Genomic DNA, 17,256 nt, shown 5'->3' on the forward strand with positions numbered 1-17,256 from the left:
GAGCCATCAGTGAATACCCTTATGACATCATCAGGGGGTAAGAGTCCGCGCTGCCATGAATCCCTATTCGGGATCTTAATATGGAAATGCATATCGAAAAATGGTTTTGCGATGCAGTAATCGACATTACTATGTAAGTACCCATAGTAGTTCAGTATCTTAGAGTGCCCATGATCTTTACCATACCACGAACATCCAGCATTTAGTCTCACAGCAGAGTTGAGAGCCATTTGTATCACCATCAAATCAACTGGTAACCAGTTCAGGATAGTAAAAAGTGCCTTAGAGGGGGTAGTCCTTATAGCGCCTGTAATCAGTATCGCAATAGTCCTGAGAACTCGTTCCACAGCCTTACGGTGAGTAGCATTATCCAAGGCGTGCCACCACACCAACACTCCATAGAACAAGATGGGTTTAACAACTGCTTTGAAGATCCAACTGATACCCTTCGGCATAATACCCCAGTTTGTACCAATTGCCTTCTTACAGGAGTAGATGGCTACATAAGCCTTGTTAATCCTGTTTTGAATATTCAAATTCCAGGACAATCTTTTATCTAGAATGATGCCAAGATACTTCGCATTATCTCTAATCTCAAGACTGATTCCATTCAGTCTAGGTGGTCTGAAGTCATCGATCTTATACCTCCTAGTGAAGAGAACCAGTTCCGTTTTTTGTGGGTTCACACTAAGTCCACATGAAATACTCCACTCACTCAGTGTACTTAATGCTGATTCCATACAACTGGATATTGTATCCAGAAATTTACCAGATATAAAAACTGCAACATCATCAGCATATGCGACTGTCTTGATCCTTCTGTTATCCATCCTGATCAACAGGGAATTCATAGCCAAATTCCACAGAAGTGGTGATAAAACACCCCCCTGCGGGGTTCCACGATTGGCCACTTTTAAAACACTTACACCACCTAAAGTAGCACAAATGACTCTATAACCGAGTATCTTTTCGACTAGTCGGCGAACACATAGATCAATTCCCAGTTCATCCATCGCAGATAGGATGGCATCGGGCCTGACATTATTAAAAGCTCCTTCAATATCGAGAAAGGCAACAAGTGAATACTCCTTATGTATTAGCGACTCCTCAATGGAGCCAACTAGCGAATGTAGAGCTGTTTCCACAGATCTGCCTTTGGTGTAGGCATGTTGGGATTTAGAGATGAGTTCCGACGGAATGGTCATTCTCAGATATACGTCAATCACCCTTTCTAGGGTTTTCAGCAGGAAGGATGCAAGGCTAATTGGCCTATAATCCTTTGGTTTAGTGTGAGTCGCCTTACCACCTTTAGGAATGAAGACTACTCTGCATCTCGTCCACCATGTGGGGATATAGGTCCATCTAATACACGCTGTGTATATGCTAATGAGCCATGGTACAACTATTTCTTCGTTCTTTTGAAGATCAGCAGGAATAATGCCATCCGGCCCAGGAGATTTAAACGGGTCGAAGCTTTTGATTGCCCATTGGATTCTATCCCTGTTTATCGGAACAGAGTTATCACCCGGAGCAACAGAATCGGCAGCCCCATTCATAGTCTCATCATCGACTGGAAGGCAACCTGGAAAATGAGTATCTAATAGGACCTCAAGTGTTTCCCTACTATTCAGAGTCCATCTACCACAGGGTTTCTGGATATAGCTCGGTACAACCGGTGAAGTTGATAGAATTTTACGTAATCGGTTAGTCTCAGAGGATCCTTCCACGCCGCTACAGAAGTCCCTCCAGGCTTTCCTTTTCGCATTCCTCGTAAGGTTCTTAAAGTGGTTCACTGAGGACTTATATTCCGGCCAGTTACCCAGCCTCTTTGCCTCGTTGAACAATTTACGACACGCCCTTCTTGCGTGTGCAATCTCAGGGTTCCACCAGGGTGGCTTATTCCTACCCCTGCAGATATTCGGCTTACAGGCCAAATTAGTAGCTGATTGGAACGCTTCTGTAAGTGCCTCAACTGCTACCTCAATATCGTCCCTATTTTCAATAGTGGGCGGGTTTGGTAGAGACCGGGAGAGTACATCACTCTGCAACTCCCAATTGGTCTTCCTCCTATTTAGAATGGTATTATCATTCCTATAAGTTACACTGATATTGAAATCAATATATAGATGATCAGAAAAAGAGCAGTCGTCGGAGACAGCCCAATTGTTAATCATACTGTGGTGCTCAGCACTCACAAGTGTTAAGTCTAGTACCTCACTTCTGTTTGAAACAATGAAGGTAGGTTCTGAACCTCTATTAACTACTTCCAAACTACTATTAAGTATGAAACTGAAAAGACTCTCACCTCTTGTGTTGGTATCGCTGCTACCCCATACAATGTGGTGCGAGTTAGCGTCAGCACAGATAACCAATGGTATCCTGGACTCATTCGCCTTTTTCACAGCACTACGGATATCATCGTTTGGTGGATGCTCCCCGTGGTCATGCGCCATGTAGCTGGATATCAGCCATAACAAACAGCCTTCATTAGTTTCCCATGAGACTGCTACTGTATCTTCATTACTGTAATCAGACAGAATGAAGATTTTCAAAGAGCTTTTAGCCAATATACAGGATCTAATTTTACCTGCGCCTTTAGCGAAGTAGAGCTTATAGCCCTTCAAACATAGTCCACAGATACGGTCCTGATGGACCCAAGGTTCCTGGACCATGACTAGCTCCTCCCCGTTCTGAGCAATTCGGAGGAGCAGTGCAGCTGATGCTGCTTTAGAGTGGTGAAGGTTTATCTGGGTCACCCTCACCATGCTCCATTTTTACAATAGTGACGTCGGCGTCCTCCTGGTCAGAATTCAGGAGGGCGTCCTCGTCCACCACCTCATCCATCCGTTCAAAGAATGTACCAACTAGTTCAGAGACTGAGTTGGTATCTTCAGTGTCGGCTGGATCAGTGGCGTCATTGCAATCCATGCCCTCTTCCGAGAGCATGGGCTTTACATCACCTGAGGATGTATCGCCTTTGTTGTCGCTACGGTAGACACGCAGGATGATCGTACCAAATCCATAGTAGACCTTCCCTTGTGCCTTCCTTAGCGGCCCCAAAGAGTCCTTATTCAGGACAACGATCGCTTTCCTTGAAGAGCCCTCAGCGTCCGTAACCTTAACAACTTTCCAGTCTTGAGTTGGAAGCTGTGGGTTACAGCACTGAAGGATCTCCAAGATCTCCTCCGGGCTAGATGGCTCAGCTGGTATTTTAGCTATGGATCTAGGCTTTCGGGGTATCTCACTCACAGATACCACCTCAAGCCTAGACCCCGGCCAAACCTCACCCAGTGATGCGACGGCAGTCTTTAGTAGCAACGCTGAGCGTTCATCTACACAAGACATAAGTTTTACGTGACCCTGGTACCAACCAGCGTCATCGCATTGTGGAGGAGTGCCTGGGTTCTCTTTGAGAACTTTCCAAAACACCCCTACCAGTTTTTGCTTCACCATATCCCAATTCAATTGAGATATGGATCCGTCATTCGCACTCCGGTCGATAACCGCCCTAACAAGACTGTCTTTGACAATCTCGCTAAAGGATTTAGCTAACGACCTTTGTGCCGCTTTGGGACGTTTAGGTCCCGGTTGCTGGCTCTTGGTCGCTGTATCCTCCTCTGAACGTTGCCGTTTAGGCCCCGCTGGTAATTCAGCAGAAGGAGGAGCGGTCTTGAGACCAGCAATATAGGCTTTCGCCCAGGAAAGCGAAGCTTGTTGCTCCTTAGTGAGGTCCTCGACTTTTTTCGAGCCAAGTGCCTCAACAAAGCGGTAAGCGGAACGCCTGGTGGTAGCAGCCCTTCTAGCAGGGTTTTTATGCCTGGGGTTAGTTTCAGAGCCGGGATTGGCCAGGGGTGATGCGTCTTCAGGACAGGAGGATTCCTTCACAAGACCTGAGCGCACAATTGGCATATGGGAAGCATCCGTGAGGGGCGACTTAGTCGCTTCCCCCTTAGAGGCACCCGAAACAGGGGATTTAGCCGCCTTGACGACTTGGGCTTTCGCGGCTTTGGAGGTACTTGGAGAGAAGTCCAGAGGTACCTCGCCGCTTAGGTCACTACCACCTATTGCCTTGGATTTTTTACAATCAGCCAATCTGGGTATGCCAGATTGACCTCTTGCGACACCAGTAGCATGCAGACTAGTCTGGCCCGGTGTGATCACCTGACTAGCCTGAGTTGCAGTAGCATTCGACTCACCACAGCCCGAAACCATCGCTGTGGGAGTAGGGTCCCCGGAGATTATGAAGCCCCCGACCGGGTACATGGGGCATGCCTTATCCTCTTCCATTGAGTCCTGATGGACAATTACTTGCATTTTATACCTGCTGCCAGGTGTTGAGATAACTGCCGCCCCATTGGAGAAACAGACGCAGACCACCAGCCGCCCAATATGGGAAACAGACGCTGGTGGATTTCGGACGGACATTAAAGAGTCCTTACGGACCAGCCGGACTATCCACCTTAACCACCCCTCTCAATGAGGGGAAAATGGTTCGATGGAAATAACATCTGATAGCCGCCCCAGAGGAGAACAGACGCTATCAGACAAAGGGAGGGTAGTTCTTAGTATCATGCTCAACGCGTGCCCTTCTGGAATGGGAGACCCTGCCAGAGACAGCCAACTCAAGTTAAACTGTCCCCTCCAGCATGGCCAACGCGAATCATCGCACTTAAGCCTCTACATCGCGTCAAGATGACTACCCATCGTAGAGGTTATGATGGTTAAGATGTAGCACAAACCGCATGTTTTATTTCAGGATCAGGAATGCCTTTGACGAATGCCTCTATCTTGATATGGACCAAAAATGGGTTGTTTTCTCCTGGATAAGTAAGCTGTAGCAAACGCTCGATTTTCAACGCAAAATCTTGTAGCGTCTCATTGGGTTTCTGCACTCTACCACGCAATTCCATTCGGTATAATTCTTTTTTATGTTCGCAACCGTATTTACGTTGTAGCGCCTTCATTATGTCATCATAACAATTTCTGTTGCTCGCTGGCACGCTTTCAAGAACTACCGCTGCATTTCCTTTTAAGGCCAAAATCAACTCGTTAGCTTTTTCTTCGTCTTTCCACATGTTTCTAATGGTGTGGTGCCATCAAAACTAGGGGCCTTTATTCTACTAGAGGATTCTGGAATAATTCGTACCGCTCCTTCTTGATACTGATGACTATTCACTTTTGTTACAAAGTCGGACACCTTTCTGTCAATTTCATCCATTCTGTTGTTAATACCTGCTCCTTCTTGACATTGAACATTATTCACTTTTGTTTCTAAGTCCGAAACCTTTTTATCAATGACATCCACTCTACAGTTAATAACCTCAGACATTTTCGCTTCCATTTATGTTAAGTGTTTAATAGTTTCTTTGACTTCAGCTTTAACCTCAGAACGAAGTTTCTCATTGTCGGCAAGAAGTTTCTCGTTGTTGACTCTAGAAGTTTCTTGAACTTCTGCTTTAACTTCAGCTAACAGCTTCTCATTGTTGACTCTTGAATTTTCTTGAACTTCAGCAAATTTCTCATTTGTTTCTTTGAATGTTTCCATCATAGCAGCAAACATAGTGCTTAAATTCATGCTGCTTGTTGTTGCACGGGTAGAAACTTCCAATTCTTCTTTATACTCAAACTCGTAAGTTCCAATATCAATATCACGCCGCTTGAATTCATCTATGAGCCTCTGCTGTAATTCTGCTTTGATACCTGCTGTTGGTAGCTCCAACTTACTCAATTATTTCTTGAGTTGTTCAACTTTTAGTTTCTCAAACTTCATGCTTATTATTTTGCAATCCCACTTCTGACATCAATTGTTACGTTTTAACCTTTTCAAAACGTTGGTTTATTTCCTTTAAATAAACCGGATACTTTTGATTGCAAATAAAAGCTGTTTAGTAGTTTGAAAATTGTAACAACTCTTTATTTATTTGAAATGTACAACAACAGAATTAAATAGTCACTCAATGTTTTTTATACGCGTTTCTAAATTCGCAGAAATACAGACACACTTTATAATGTACACGAATTCACTTGAAAAATACAGCACACTTTAAGGCACTCAGTTATCAGAGACTAAAAGCGTCTCTGATAAACTCACTAACGACTGCAACCTCTGCCACTATTTATATCACTGCCATCTGCACTCTAGATTTCTACAATATTCTTTAACTGAATATTCGAATTCGAATATATATCAACTGAAAGCTTTTATTCAATATTAATAATGCCCACATATATGTTATATTTCAATTCAAGTACAATTTCGTAACAATATTATGTAATAATATATCTGTAATGGAGGTTGACAATCTTAGAATACTTGGACTAACTATAAACAGGAAATACAATTGGAAAAGTCATATAGAAAATTTAACATCATCTTTAACCAAGCAACTTAATATTATTAAATGTTTGTGTAGTCCAAAATTTTTGGCTATTCACCAAAGTCATCGTTAAAATGCTTAAAATCAAAAATTTTTTCAGCAATAAGATTTGCCCTAGGAGCGTTTCGTACTACTCCTGTAACAAATATGTTATTCGAATCCAACATATTGCCATTAGAAATCAAGAGGGATCTTTTAACATCTCGATTACTGAAATCTATATACAATAATCCAGACACACCCTTAAATGAAATCATTAAAAAATGTTCCAAAACTAAAAAAGTGCGTAAATTCCCATCTGTAATATATAAAATTGTTCAAACCGCGAAGGACTTAGATCTACCAATTCAAAGACATTTCGTTAAGCAAAAAATAAAACCTCAATGGCATTTTAAGCAAAAATCCATAAATACTGTTCTAAACAACTTTACAAAATCAACAACTGATCAATATTTACAAAATTATTGTATGAAAACCAAACGATCAAGTAAGTTATGGTATAACTGCCAACAATAAAACTATTAAAACCTCATTACTTCCAAATTACACAACCATATTTAACGCAGAAATCATTGACATTACTGAGGCTTTGAATATAATTAAGAGCAAGATTGGATTCTTTGCAATCTGTACCGACTTACTGTCATCAATAAAAGCCATTTCTAACATGTCGTATCCGTCTGGGACACACTAAGCTCTCACACGGTCACGTAATCCATATACCAACCGAGACGATTTGTAACTGCAACATTTCGACAAATAAAATTCTAGAACATGTCCTAACCTCTTGTCCTATTTTCAAATCCAACGGAACAACACCTTTAAAATTACACCACATCCCATACAACTTATCTCAAATCCTACATCTGAATCCATTTCAAAAGTTATATCCTTCCTAAAAGAATCTAGCCTATACAATCTCATTTGATATTATAACATACTCGATATATGTAAATACCTGTAAATAAAATATATCACCTACAATGTAAAATAATTATTTGATATGTAGAGCCTAAGGTCCTGTAGCCATGGCCAACTTCAAACATTCATTTTTATTTCATTTATTTCTGTAATATTAAGCCTAAATGGCCAAAATAATAATATTACATAGCAATTACACCTGAATATAAATTAATATATATTTAATGTATGTATTTAGATAAAATTAAAGATTTGTGGGTCCCCAGTCGCAATAGCATATAAATTAGAAAATCAAAATAATCCTAAATATGTAGGTCCCATCAGTGGAAAACTGTTAGAGTACTTAAAATAGCAAGAAATTCATTTATCTAGTAGCACTAGATAAAAATTCCAAAATTTTCAAACGAAAAACATTATTAGATTGAGAAAAAATACGTAAGGAATAAGGTAAAATATTCCACAGCCTAGCTATTTTCACAACAAACGATTTGTCAAAGAAATATGTAGAAATTCTGGGTATACAAATTTGTGGATTTCTAGTAGATCGTGGTCTAGCACAAGCGGTCTTCCAAATTTGATTATATTATAAAATAAAATTATATTTCGATACTTAACAAGGTCGTCAAAAGAACATCCAATAAAACGATGAACAAAATTTGAAATATGTTCACGACGCTTAACATTATAAACAAACCGGACTACAGAATTAAATATGCCTTTAATCCTTCTAAAACGAATTGAGCTAGTGCCTGAGTAACCCTCAAGACAATATAATATTAACAACATTAATAATGAATGAGCCATATTATACCTAATACGTATTGGTAAATACAGGTTAGACGAGTATATCTTACGCAGAATACCAAACACCTTACAGTGCAATACATCAATGTGATAGTCAAAAGAAAGTTTACTATCCAAGTATACTCCAAGACACTTTATATGATCAACCATTTCTACACCAACATTATTCAATACAATTTCAATTTCAGGAAAAAAAAACGGACAGTTGGCTCAAAAAAAAAATAATAGCCTTCGTTTTGGAGGGATTTAGTTCCAAAGAGTTAGAAGAAGTCCATTCAAGAACTCGATCCAGACAGAAGTTAATGTTACTTTGTAAAACATCGGTTGAGTCCAAATTACTTCTAAGTGAATGAATGAAACACATCACGAAGCTTCATCACAATAGTATAATGACAAATAGAACCAAATGCGTTAGAAATATCAAGAGAAATAAGTGCACTTAATTTGTCATCATTCACATATTCACGAATAAGGTCTGTGAGACTTAGAAGCATCAATGTAGATTATAACCCTTATGAAAAGCATATTGTCCCTCATAAATTCTCAAAAAAGTCGATTCCAACATCTGGAGTCGCATTATATGTTCCAAAACTTTTGATAAAGCTGGAAGAATAGAAGTTGGTCTGTGGTCTTCAGGACCATGAACTACCCTCGATTTAGGAATAGGTATGACCCGGGCAATCTTCCAAGAAGAAGGAAACTTCGATGTAGTCAAAATAGTATAAAATAAATGTAATTTGTAATTAGAAACAAAGGGATAAATTATCTTAATGAAGCGAATAGAAATATTATCAACACCTAAAGAGGTAGATTTAACTCTATCCAAAATTTCAATAACCTCCAACTCAGCAAAATCATCAAAGACAAAATTTTCAACAACCAAGTCTTCATTACTACTAACAAAAAAATCATTCAAGTCATCTACACCACCAACAAAAGCATCAGAACTATTATCTACATATCCACGACCCCTTAAAATTCTCCACACATTTCCTGAGTCCAAACCACGGAACATTTTAGAATAGTGCTTTTAGCCCTATTACGGTATTTGCAACATGTCTTCCAGTTTACTTCAGAACGATGACATAAAAAAGAACGGTAGGCAAGTTGACTAAGAGACTTAGTATATAAAATGCTGTTAGAATTCATCCAAATAGACCCATCATTAGAAATATTCCTTCTAACAATAGGAACACATGTCAACAGCAAATCAAAAAGAGATGACAAGCAAGAGCACATATCATCAACATTACCCAAATAGAAGCTAGAAAATTCAAAAGTAGACAAAAATAAATGAAAATTATCCCAATTAATAGCATTAAAATCACGATATTAAACAAATTCATTAATCTTAGAAAGGCTGATATTAAATGAAGCTAATATTAACGCATGGTGCGAAATCAACGGACATTGTAACTGACTAGAAAGACAGAACATTGAATATTGCTAACTAACCAAAAGTCTATCAATGATGTAGATCCATGTGAAATATCATAGTGAGATGGTTTTGAATCATGAAAAACAGATAAATTATACCTTATGCACATTGATCTCATATTGCAGGATTTAGTGGCATCAAACATGTTACAATTGAAATCACCAACTACAATAATATCAGAATATTTCAAAAACAATTCACTATGAAGATTTTCAAATGAAACAAGATCACCATAGGGTAAGTATACAACCATAACAAGAAATTTAGAAACATTAGAATTGAGCTCAATATAGAGAGATTCCAGGCACCAATTACAGAAACTTGATAAACTATGTTGAATTCAAGACCATTGGCAATATACATCCCAACACCACCACCTCTAGAGTTTAAACGATCATTACGACAAAATTTGTAACCAGATATCTCAACAGCTCGACTTGATATATACGGTTTTAACCGAGTCTCAGTTACAGCAAAAATATTAATGAAAGATCCAAGTAATATATATCTTAATTCATCCACCTTCGAGAAGTTGGCAGAAGGTTTGATACTTTGGCAATTAATATGAGCTACATTAAGTATATCCTCATGAGATTGCAAAGTTATATTTATATCAGATATACCACTGAAAGAAGTACCTACATTAGGGTTATGAGACATCATAGTAAAATAGTATTACGATGGGGAACCAAACAACTATAAAAAACATATAAAAATTAACATTTCAAAATAATATATGAAAAAAAAAAAATTTTCATTAACCAATAATAACAGCTAATCATAAGAAAAAATATAATGAGATCAAAAATATATGTACAGTGAGTGTCACTCAAAATCGTACAACATATTTTTTTTTAAATATTATGAAATTATACAGGCAATAATAGGTGATTATATAAAAAATTAAGTCATTTTATTAATTGGAACAAAAAATATGTATTTCAACAAAAAAGTTAACAAAACCTCAATTCGTTAAAAAAATATTGATGAAAATTAAAGGACATCACAAAATTCATATTTCACTTAAATTCGTACAATTATATAAAATTATAATTAAAACTTTCAAAATTTAAAAAAATGTTAATATTAAATAATCCTAATACTTTGTAGGGTATCATTTGCTATTTCTTAGTGCCTTTACGATTTTAAATGAAGCGTTGATATTCTGGGCACTGACAGTCTTACCCAATTTTTTTATTTGTGGATAAGGGCAATTAAAATTATACCCAATTTTCTGATAGGTAATAGCACACACAATATAAAAATAGCATTTTAAAATACTTCCAAAACATCAACTTTCTAAAACTAATGAATAAAATTTGACTACGATGGTGTACGATTTTAAGTGACATTCACTGTATATTATAAAATGAGATAGAAAATTAAGATAATGCTTGCTGTGTTTTATGTGCTAAATTCATAATGATTAAAACTTTGAAGAGTTAACTCAATCAACAAGAGTTATTTATTATTGTTTTTTAAGTTTTAGTTTTTTACACAAAAAATCTAGTAAATGTTTGATTAATATTACAGCTTTTTTTAATACAACTTATAGCTCACAATAACAAAGAAGTACTATAGCAGTAAATATTGAAAAACACAGCTATAATTATAATAATTAAAAATAAACAATTTAGCAAAAGAGTAATAATTATAATAATCATCCATTAAGTAAAGAGGCACATTCCACATAATCATGTATAATTACTTTACCATCAGCAGTCATTAGTTTCGCTTTGACTCTATCAGTATTTAAAATTTTATACTTGGTAATAATTTTTTTGTGTAAAGTATTTAATCTGCCAGCAGCCGGGGCATAATGATCATTTAGGTATAAAGGCATATCAATTTCTCCACCAAACACATCACAAATCCGCAAAGACCGAGATTTAAAGTATTCTTTCATTATATTATTACGTAGAAAGACATTATTGAATTTAAAAGGAACAGCTTTACGGTTGTTAAAATAGCATGGATAATTAATATCATGAGGAGATATAGAAATATTATAGATTGAACAAATTTTCATAATAGGAGCAGTGAGATCAACTAAGCCATCAGGTAATCCACTAACTACAATGTCAGCTCTATTAATTCTCTTGTGCAACACGTTGTTTTCTTCTTCTAGTTCAGTACATTTCTTGGTTGTCGAATTATCAATATGATTTATAAGCTTGTTGCAGTCAATAATTTCTGATTTCATGTCCTTGAGACAAGATGCAATTTCAGATTTGAAACTAGCAACAGTATCAGCTAATGCTTGAGAAATGGATCTTTGTTCAGAATCAGCCTTCTCCATGAAAGTGTCAAGTTTCGAGTTTAACGCACTGATCTCCCGCCGCAACAAGTTTAAGTCAGATCAAGATTCATTATTACACGACTTACAGGAGAAGGATAATGACTTGCATTCCTTTAGCACATGAAATATGGAACCACTGCACACAGTTTTTTCATTGAATGCTGGATTGAGTCCAATGTTGTCCTGACAATATCCACTTATAGACTTTTGCAAACTAACGTGTATATATATAATGTATGTGGGAAATGTAAATAAAAGAAAACACGAACAACAACAGCAGCAGCAACAGCAACAGAACTCCAAAAAATCAGCAAATCCACAAAAAAAAGCATCCACTTATGGTTATTTAATTATTTCTAAATCAATGATATTTAATTATTATTATTATATACAAAAAGACAAGTATATACAATGAAAATAGTTAAAAAAGTTGTAAAAATGATTAGCTGCCAAAAATCTCACAACTATTCAGGCATAGTGTTGCCAGATTCCCATTTTAATTTGTAATTATTTTCTAATGCTAATAAATAAATAAAAAAATAAATAGTTTGTTGAAAAACGTAAAAGAACGACATTAAAAGTACCTGTTACTTTCTCCATTTGCTACCAGTGATTTTTTTAAAGTACATACCTGTTACTGCAGTTGTTCCAGTGATTTTTCAAAAACGTTACCAGTGAATGTTCATTAATTTAAAAAGTTTTCCTTTATTTACATTATTTTACAAAACTAAATATTGTAAGGTGCAGTTACAACAGTTAATACATCAATATAACATAATTAATTCTAATACTATATATATTAGCATATTGTTGTCAATAATTCTCAAACAGTTAATCTGAATTCTAATTGGTTGTCAATGATTCCCAAACAGTTTTTGTGAATTCTGATATAAAACATCAAAGAAAAACATGAACAGGGAAGCTAGAATCGAAGTCCCGATCTACTTATACTTTGCGCCCGGGTAACAAAGCATAATTAGACAAGGCCTAAATTCTTACTTCGTATTAATACTGTAGTTAAAATCTGTAGTTAGCCGACCGACTGCCGAAGTATTTATCTCGTCGGATTGTAGTCATTAGCTATTCATATCCAATAACCAGTAGTTATCCGTCGATAGCTGAATAATTTATCTTATCGGATTGCATCCATAAGCCGTATTTACGAATAATTAGTAGTTAGCCGACCGAGTGCCGAATCATTTATCTCGTCGGATTGTACTCATTAGCTAGTCATAGCCCATAAGTTGTAGTTAGCCGACGAGAATTGAAGAATTTATCTCCTCGGATTGCATCCATAGACAGTATTTACAAATAATAGTCGTTATCAGACCGAGAACCGAAGCGTTTATCTCGTCGAATTCACTATTAGAAACTTCGCTAATTAACCAACATATCCCAAAGATCCAAGACAGCTCTGTGGTAAAGATTTCAAAGAAAGCATACCTTTGAAGAACCTGGGCAGACTAAGCATACCCCAGCTGGAAACAAAAACTGCATCACAATATTTACAAATGAGATATTATCTTTACATATAGATATTACATCAAATGATCGAGTTGATCAATTGAATTTGAAGAGTTTATTTACATAGTTGAGGCCAAATCGGTGCAGCCGTTTTCCGATTTTGTATAAATCGAAAAAAGTGGGCGTAAAAGTGTCTAAATCGGTCCTTCCATTCTATACTGATGCAATTACCAACGAACGACATTTGATTTTTATTTATATACATAGATAGATAGTCTAATATAAGCACAGCCTTTACAGTACTACACTGTACAACACCAAAAAAAAATTACGAGGTCCGACCAATAAATATTGTTAGAGGAGACAAAAAAAAGATACGTGTATCGGCGTTTCGAAAGTTTACATCTGAATATCATTTGAGGGGGGGTTAAAGTTTCCCAACTCTTGCACATTCTTATTGTTAATCGTCATAAGAAACCATGTGACCCTTACATTTTAGGTATAAAATGTGTTCAGAAGAGTTATGTCAAATGTTACGTAGAATATTTTTGTAGAATATGTTAACCCTCTAAATCCTCAAGGCATGGGTATTTTTTGTTCTTCTTTTAAAAAAGTGCAAAAACCACCATTAAAACAGGGATTTAAGGGGTTAAAATGTTCCGCAAAAATATTATCCGTGAAATTTTACTATAAGTTTCTGAATACACCAAAACGGAAAATTCAACCAGAAAGTCAGAAATAAGATAAATAAAGAGAGCCGAGGGTTAATTTCGCATTTATTAAGAATTTTATTTTAAAGGACATTGTAGGTATAAAATGTATTCAGCAAATTTATGCAAAATATTTTTTGTAGAATATGTTAACCCTCTAAATCCTCAAGGAATGGGTCTTTTTTGTCCTTCTTTTAAAAAAGTCAGAAATAAGACACAACAAAGGAGAGCTTATGGTTAATTTCGCATTTATTACTATATTTATGGTGTTGTTTCCAATAGCTAGTTGGCGTCTAGTCAGTCTTTTATTAAATGAAAAAATTATTGCTTGAGTCTTTTTCCATCTTTTTCATCAATGCACTTGTAAGTTTACTTGAAAAACATAAAGCTGTGTCATCGGCGTAGTATGTAATTTTGAAATTATTTGGAACCTGAAATTCAGATGTGTAAATCGAATAGATCAATGGCGACAGAACTGATACTTGCGGCAACCCTGCTGAAATAATTTTAGCTGACGAAGCTTCATTATTTATGGCAACCTTAAACGTTCTAGCGTCAATAAAGTCCGCAATTAGTTTGCATAGATACTTAGGGATGTTTGCAGCCAAGAGCTTATATATGTATGAGCCCATTTGCCAAACGGTGTCAAAAGCTATACTCCTAATATTTTTCTACAATACATTTTATGGGCCTCCAAAGATTTTTCTCAGGCTAATATCTTGCAAACAGTTCGCAATTTTGATTTACTAAACTAAAGGAATTAAGTGCTTTGTGCCATAAACTATTAAATTATTATAAACTAAAGCTTACTTTTAGGCAGCTTTAAAAATATTTATTTCTAAATTTATTTCGTAGTAAAATGAAAAAAATATGAAAGGATTCTATACTAAAATAAATGAATATAATTAATTCCGGAATTTCTTGACTGTCTTTGCATGTACATGTATACGTACAAATCTTGATAATTTTCTTAAAACATTCGCTTTCAGTGATATGAAAACACTTTATAAAAATTTAGAAGACTCTACATATAACAGTTGTTTAGATATTCGATACCACAGTTACAAATGATCTGATACCAATAAAGTTCATCAGATATTCGACAACATGTCCAGTTCCATGTCCACTATTAATAACCCGACCGTTTTCAGACACATTACGTAAAATTATAAATATTGAAATGGTCAATGTATTTGGCTGATTTTTTGAAAATTAAAAATTCCGATTAAAACTGTAATAAAAAAAGCCCCCTAAAGTATGCAGTACAAATTTAGATATTTTATTAGCAAATAAACAATAACAGGCTGGTAGGTGTATGTGGGTTGGAGAAACTTGAAGAACTAACATTAGTAAATAGCTACCGGGCGAAGCCGGGCGGTCAACTAGTTATTTAATAAATAATAAAAATGTTATTGTGAAGAACTAAGAAAACTATATAAATTTTATATAAGTATATAATAGCTAGTTGATACAAAATTCAAAAATGTATTTTACATCCCTGGAACACACACAACACAAATTGGTTTCGTATTTTACAATGTATTCTTCTGTTGCATTTGGAATGATAATTTTATTTTACTATTTTATACACAAAAAAAAAATAAAAGGCAATAAGTTTAATAAATAAGTAAATAGCTGTCTATGTACATTTTTATGTACCCAGTAGTTCTACAAGTAGTCTATGTAACTCTTATAGACAGTAATTTTCACTAATGTCTGATTACTTGGTGACTCCACTTTATACATATATTTTGGGTAACTATATAGTCAATTGTTTACTTTACACGTCCCAGATAATATAGCGTGAAGTCAATTGTCACTTGAGAGTCTCTAAGTAATCTAGAGTGTAGTCAGTAAAATAATAATTTTGATTAACTCGAATAATACCAAAAATTAAAAATTTTTATTCATAGACATACTTAGGTAGCTAGCAAGTTAACGGACTCTATGTATCAGCTATAAGACCCCTTGCTTAGGACACGCACATGTTAAACTAAGTAGTCATGTAGCTATTTATGCAACTAGTGGTCAACCTAAGTATGTAATGGGAAAAATCATTAGTTCGGGACAGTTGCCCAGAACTGCTGGATACCTAAACATATTTAGTATAAATTCATATATGTACTTGTTGTTGTGTGTGTAAGAGTTCCGTTTTACTTTTTACGATCATAATTCAGCTCTAATGCTTCCAACACATTTTAGAAACCTTTCAAAGGTATTGCACATACACACACACACTTCAAACGTACAACCTTTCACCCTGCCAACATTTTCAATTGAAATTGTTTTGTTAAAAATCATTTTCATCTTTTTTGAATTCAAATATAAATAATCGTACAAAGGCATGTTTTGGGGATGGACAATCGATACTGATACAATAACTTTTATACCTAATTTATTGTGTAAATCGCTTTATGTTACATGCAGCAAAAATATTCCGTATTTACTGGCATATGGGAAATTCCACGAGAATCGCTACCACGACTGAAAAAACAAAAACTCTTGAAACTTTTTTTCAAGATGATTTCAATAAAAGAAAATAATAAAATGTTACTATGTGAAAGTATTTAGATCATATTACATCATTTTAAAGATAAAAATAATAGTTTAAAATTGCGGCGAAAATTAGGCTCCCAACTAGCTTGTAGTAAGAAATGAATTTGACTCTGATTAGCGGTATTCACAGTTAAGTGCAAATGGTCTAGCATCATTGCAAATGCAAAATTTTACCGTAATCCAATAACATAATACACACAAAAGCCTTTACAATTTTGCATTTGCAATGATGCAATACCATTCGCACTTAACAGTGAATACCGCTATTGTTTTTTTGCTATTGTCAAATTGTTTATTGAAACCGAATGTATATTTTCTATTAATTTTTTTAGTTTTTGTATACATACATATATTTACAGAATATATGTATATTGACTGATGAGTCAGTGAATGAATGAGTCAGGCCTTGTATTTTTAAATATACAGATTTTTTAAAAAAGGCCCAAAACTTGATCGTACGTATACTTTAGTAAGTGTGTGTAAATAAGTATCTGCTGAAATGACGGACATAAGATATAAATATTAAAATTTTATCTTTGTACTTTTAACAGACCGTAATAAAATCTTTAAATTTAGAATCGAGAATAAATAAATAAATAGGTAAGCCAACTCATGTTTTATCTCCTCAATGAAATATGTAGTTATGACAGATAATTATAAATTAACTCAAAATAAAACTAAATTTAA

At 35.4% G+C, this 17,256-nt stretch overlaps 1 protein-coding gene across 1 annotated transcript; it reads right to left on the reverse strand.

Annotated features, from left to right (window-relative positions):
* Positions 1-2,350: 2,350 nt before the first annotated feature.
* Positions 2,351-4,691, reverse strand: LOC135962816 (uncharacterized). Its single transcript, XM_065514712.1, has 2 exons — positions 2,588-4,691; positions 2,351-2,523 (listed from the first exon to the last, which is right to left on the reverse strand). The coding sequence occupies exon 1, from the start codon at positions 4,423-4,425 to the stop codon at positions 2,728-2,730; it is 1,698 nt and encodes a 565-aa protein (XP_065370784.1). The 5' UTR covers positions 4,426-4,691; the 3' UTR covers positions 2,351-2,523; positions 2,588-2,727.
* Positions 4,692-17,256: the final 12,565 nt, after the last annotated feature.

The sequence above is a fragment of the Calliphora vicina genome, chromosome X (assembly GCF_958450345.1).
Source record: "Calliphora vicina chromosome X, idCalVici1.1, whole genome shotgun sequence".
In the NCBI taxonomy this organism is placed as follows: Eukaryota; Metazoa; Arthropoda; class Insecta; order Diptera; family Calliphoridae; genus Calliphora; species Calliphora vicina.

What these genes read in the sequence shown, in the direction of transcription:
- LOC135962816 (XM_065514712.1), bottom strand. Translation starts at nt 4,425, where the DNA reads ATGTCCGTCCGAAATCCACCAGCGTCTGTTTCCCATATTGGGCGGCTG.